This window comes from Priapulus caudatus, unplaced genomic scaffold (genome assembly GCF_000485595.1).
Source record: "Priapulus caudatus unplaced genomic scaffold, Priapulus_caudatus-5.0.1 Scaffold5117, whole genome shotgun sequence".
In the NCBI taxonomy this organism is placed as follows: domain Eukaryota; kingdom Metazoa; phylum Priapulida; class Priapulimorpha; order Priapulimorphida; family Priapulidae; genus Priapulus; species Priapulus caudatus.
Genome location: NW_014582178.1, coordinates 3552 through 8482, shown reverse-complemented (window position 1 = coordinate 8482; position 4931 = coordinate 3552). Strand labels below are relative to the sequence as shown.

At 47.4% G+C, this 4931-nt stretch overlaps 2 protein-coding genes across 2 annotated transcripts in view; both read left to right on the top strand.

Moving 5' to 3' along the window:
- Positions 1–3348: 3348 nt before the first annotated feature.
- LOC106819917 lies at positions 3349–4387 on the top strand. The gene has a single exon (XM_014824490.1). The coding sequence runs from the start codon at positions 3349–3351 to the stop codon at positions 3763–3765; it is 417 nt and encodes a 138-aa protein (XP_014679976.1). The 3' UTR covers positions 3766–4387.
- LOC106819915 overlaps positions 4211–4931 on the top strand; it is a 1278-nt gene continuing 557 nt past the window's right edge. Inside the window, exon 1 of the mRNA XM_014824489.1 lies at positions 4211–4221. Coding sequence (XP_014679975.1) covers positions 4211–4221 — 11 coding nt within the window. The remainder of the gene's footprint in view (positions 4222–4931) is intronic.

Here is a 4931-nt window from a genome sequence, read left to right as displayed (position 1 = left end):
ATAGCTAAGACATGCGTCTATAGGTATCTAGAATATATTATGCAAATGATCTCCCGTACCGACTTGAATTCATATACTCTCTGTGAATATTTAGTTTATTGACGCACGATTAGTCAATATAGCAAATATATGCGCGCGGAAGTGAATTACAGATGATTAAATTTCTAAAATTCTAGATACCTATAGACACATGTCTTAGCTATAACCTCTGTGAATATTGAGTTTAATTGACGCACGATTAGTCAATATATTAGCAAATATATGCGTACCGTAATCTCCGGTACGCGTCGGCTTGAATATAGACACCCCCTGGTGCCATTTCGAGTAGTTGACCGCTTCATTCGCCAGGGGCAGCACCGTCGAAACGCTTAACAAGCAGGGTATACGAAGTGTCCAGTCTGTGTATCCGTTAGTTTGTGGGCACCCCATACGCGGCTGCACAAAACGGCACAAAAAGATGCATGGGTTAAATTATGTAATTGAGTGGCAAAGCAGGCTACAACCAGATTCCATCTCCAGACGTCTACCATTCAAAAATTTTCAGGGGGGCATGCTCCAGACCCCCCCTAGCATGTAGCGCGCCTACGGCACTTGCTTTTTATTATCACTGAGGATTTTATCCTTCTGTGCTTCTACTTTCTTAAGACCTGTGGGCGCCAGTGGACGTCATGACGTAGTTTCAACCAATATAATATTATATATAACGTTGAAACGACGTCGTGTCGTGTGCCCACTGCAAAGCGAGTCACACGGTTTCAATATGGCATCGCCCTGCGGAGTCGTGGATATGTATGAAGAAGGAACGCTGTTGTTAATTTTATTGATGCGGCGTCGGCGGCGAGCGATTAACCGTACAGTATGGTCGAGAAGTTGGATATTGAGGAGGCAAGGGCGGGGCGGGGTGGGGGGTCCCTATCCTTGAATTCTACAGATGATACATCTTATAAAACACGGATAGTCCGGCCATAATTCAATAAATTTCTCCTCCAGCTGAACTTCTCCAACCCAGGGGCGTGTACAGGGGTGGGTCCAGGGGGTCCGGACCCACCCCCTGCTCGTGCAGAAAACGCATCTAAGGGGGTCTAATTTCTAAATTTTTCTGGGGAGGGCCCCCCAAACCCCCCTTCGCGTGCTCGCAAGTTCGGGTTACGGTTAGACCCCCCCCCTGGTACAAATCTTGTACACGCCCCTGCTCCCTCGGGCCTTTCCAGGCAGCCTCCCTCGGGCCTTCCCAGGCAGCCTCCCTCGGGCCTTCCCAGGCAGCCTCCCTCGGGCCTTCCCAGGCAGCCTCCTTCGGGCCTTCCCAGGCAGCCTCCCTCGGGCCTTNCAGATGATTAGAATTTCTAAAATTCTACGCATACCTATAGATCAATGTCTTAGCTATACTCTCTTTTTGAATATTGAGTTTTATTGACGCACGATTAGTCAACTATATTAGCAAATATGATGGTACCGTAATCTTCCCGTACCGGACTGAGATATAGCACTCCCTAGCACGGCAACGAGAGGTAACATGTTTGCAGCGTGCGACCAGCGTGACTGGAGGCACGCGTTCGGATATCGCGTACTCACGATTTGGTCTGTGTGTGTCGTGCTTGCTTGCGTGCGTCCGTGCGTCGCGTCCGGTGTATGGTGTTCGCGATGTTGAGTCTATAATTGTGTTTACTTTTGCACGAAGATATTACACACACACCGCGCATGCATGCCACGCGAACTATATAAATGTTTGGATGTTTACGTGCGTGCATGCGTGTGTTCGTAGCGTGACGGGCATGCGTAGCGCAGCGCGCGTGTGTGTAATGTTTCAGTGCGTGCATGCGTGTGTTCGTGCGTAAGCGAGTCATGCGTCACGCTCGCGGCGCGCGCGTGCGCCGTGCGTGTGGGTGTGTGCTACATGGATGTAGTCGGGCTCTGGTTGCAGACTAGAAGTCTGCAGCGAGTTCGAGGGAATTCACCGCCGATGTTTTTCCAAGCGCAGTTAGGCGCTGTTATTATGTTATATTAGATAATAGCGCGTTCAATATCCCGCGCTGCGTCCATGGATAAAGCTACCAGCGCGGCATCGCCCTGGGTTTGTCTGTTTCTCTCAAGATCTACTGCTGTTGTGATACGGAAGCGCAGTGTTTTTTCTTTTTTTATTTTTTTTTTTGTCTACCTGTACAAAGGCTTACGGAGTAATTGCTTAAACTAAGGCAGGGCTCTATAGCAAGATTAATAGAACACGGTGAGTTATTGTGATTGTTTATATCTCAAAATCAACATTCATTCTGTGAGGCCACGCTTTTTCGTCATCACTCACAACTTTGTCGTTTTCCTTTCTTAACTTCTGGCATGTCTTGTACGCTCACGTCTTCTTACCAGTAAGTACATGAATAGTAATATCGTGGCTATACCTCTTCTCGTCCCTTTAGGCTTGAGCTTTTCCTCTCATCGCGCGTCTCCATCTCCGATATCATTACGTACGGCTACCTTATTATACTCCTCCTTATATAACTCCTCCTTTCATACGTCCCATCATCGCTACCTTTTCATGCCATAATTTTCGACACGCATGTCACACTGTCAAACAAGCGTCATCAACTATCTCCGCTGGTAATTTATGCTGGATTCACTTGATCAGCCCAACAATTATTTCAGTTGTCCCAGATTTAAAAACAGAGTTAGGATCATGACACGTTAGCTGTTGCGTTAAGTATTAGTTAGTTAATCTTCCCGCGCCTATATGGCGCATAGGGCGGTGCCTATATAGCTCTAGTACTATAGCCCGCGTACAGTTGCCACAGACCATAGACGGCTATAGTACTAGAGCTAGGCGGTGTCTATCTCCGTTTCGGTAACCCTGAGACCCCGCAGCTGCTTTCACAGTAAATGCTACAGTAGGGGGTTAGTTCACTGGTAGCACTGCGAGTTAGCTTGCCACACTCTATCTCTCTTTGCTGAATGCTAAGCAGAGAGCTTTTATAGTTGCCTTTATCGCTTTTTAGAGCTTTTATCTTTAGTTATAGGTGGTACATAAATCATAAGCATAATTCAATCTCGTACCTCAACCCTAACGGCTTAACTCTAACTTTAAATTTAACAGAATCTCATAGCCAAGCCGAACCGAGTAGCTAGCATAATCCCAACCTAATCCTTAAACGCTGCATTAAATTCCCGGGTGCTAGAGTAGCTGCATATGGGGTTGAACGCATATCATCTCACTGTTGAAGTAATGGGAATGAGACGAGGCTATATATATCTTCGAGGCATTAACAAACTGACATTCTATCGTCAGAAGTTTACACGTTCTATCTCTCACACACTCAGCCACTATGTGGAGCTGCTGACTGTTTGGTGTATGTTGTATAGATGCCGCTGTTTCATGACATCAGTGAAGGCGAGTTGAGGAGAGGCGACCACATCTACGTGTGGCGGTACGCCATTGGCTACCGTCACCATGGCATCTGGGACGGCAGAAAAGTCATCCACTTCAGTGGCGCAAAATCTGGCGACAAATCCAACGCGACAATACGCAGAGATACCCTCGACGTATTCCTAGATGGTGGCAATCTTAAGATCTACCTTTACGGTGTGAGCTGGTGGAATACATGGTACGAGTTTGGAGGCGCGTCTACAACGGAGGAGAGCGACCCGCCGGATACGGTGATGGATCGAGCGGAGAGCCGGATCGGAGATGGCGGTTACTCTCTGTTGGGAAACAACTGCGAAAATTTCGCGCTCTGGTGCAAGTTGGGAGAACGCGCCAAGAAAGTGAGAACGCAATAAGCGTAAAAACGAGTTTAACGTTTTTTGTAACGTTTATATAACGTAAATGTGTAGGGTGTTTATAACGCTTTCTAAACGTTTGTAAAAACGTTTTTATTGTATTTGTAAACGTTAAACGTTAACGTGATCAGGTTACGGTCATCGTGACGTCATCATCAACGTCAGCAGGTCATCGCGCATGCGCGCCGGTAAGCGGACTGCCGCGTATTCTTCTCTCATCGCTAGTACCTTGACCACTGAACTATAACAATATATGTTATAGTTCAGTAAACTTGACACACATTTAACAGTATTAGTAACTAGAGTGACAGTCAGTTTACCTATAGGTGGCATACATTTATAATCATGCGCAAATTGTTCGCCGCGTTGCACTATTTTGTTTAGGGAACAGGCTTTCCTTTGAATTTTCGATAAAATTAGGAACTAGAGTGTAATAATTTGCATGATGCCATCAAGGTAAAAGCCCCGTGCACGTCTAGAAAGCGTTAGAAGTGAGAATGGTTTTGTGGTGTAATATTCGTGCAGTCGCGTCAAGTGGTGTAGACATGGTGGCCGGTCGGCCATTTTGTATTTAAAACGGGATCCGACTACAAGGTGATTTAACGTGAATAAAGTGTACGTCGCGTATGCGACGAATTAAACTCTCTCTAAGTATTTTTAATTGATTCTGTTCGATGTCTATTCAGGCTTGCTGCCTATGGATGCCCTCTACGGTTGCACAACACCTATAGCACGTGCATACATTATTGCCTAAACACACTGCAGCGACAACGATCAATTGTAACGTTCGGCGTCAAAGCTACAACGACTGACCCCAGCCACACTGCAGGCGTTAACGACTGACCCCAGCCACACTGCTGGCGTTAGTGACTGACCACAGGCTACACTGCAGGCGTTAACGACTGATCCCAGCTACACTGCAGGCGTTAACGACTGACCCCAGCCACACTGCAGACGTTAGTGACTGACCCCAGCCACACTGCTGGCGTTAGTGACTGACCCCAGCTACACTGCAGGCGTTAAAGACTGACCCCAGCCACACTGCAGGCGTTAACGACTGACCCCAGCCACACTGCAGGCGTTAGTGACTGACCCCAGCCACACTGCAGGCGTTAACGACTGACCCCAGCCACACTGCAGGCGTTAGTGACTGACCCCGGCCACAC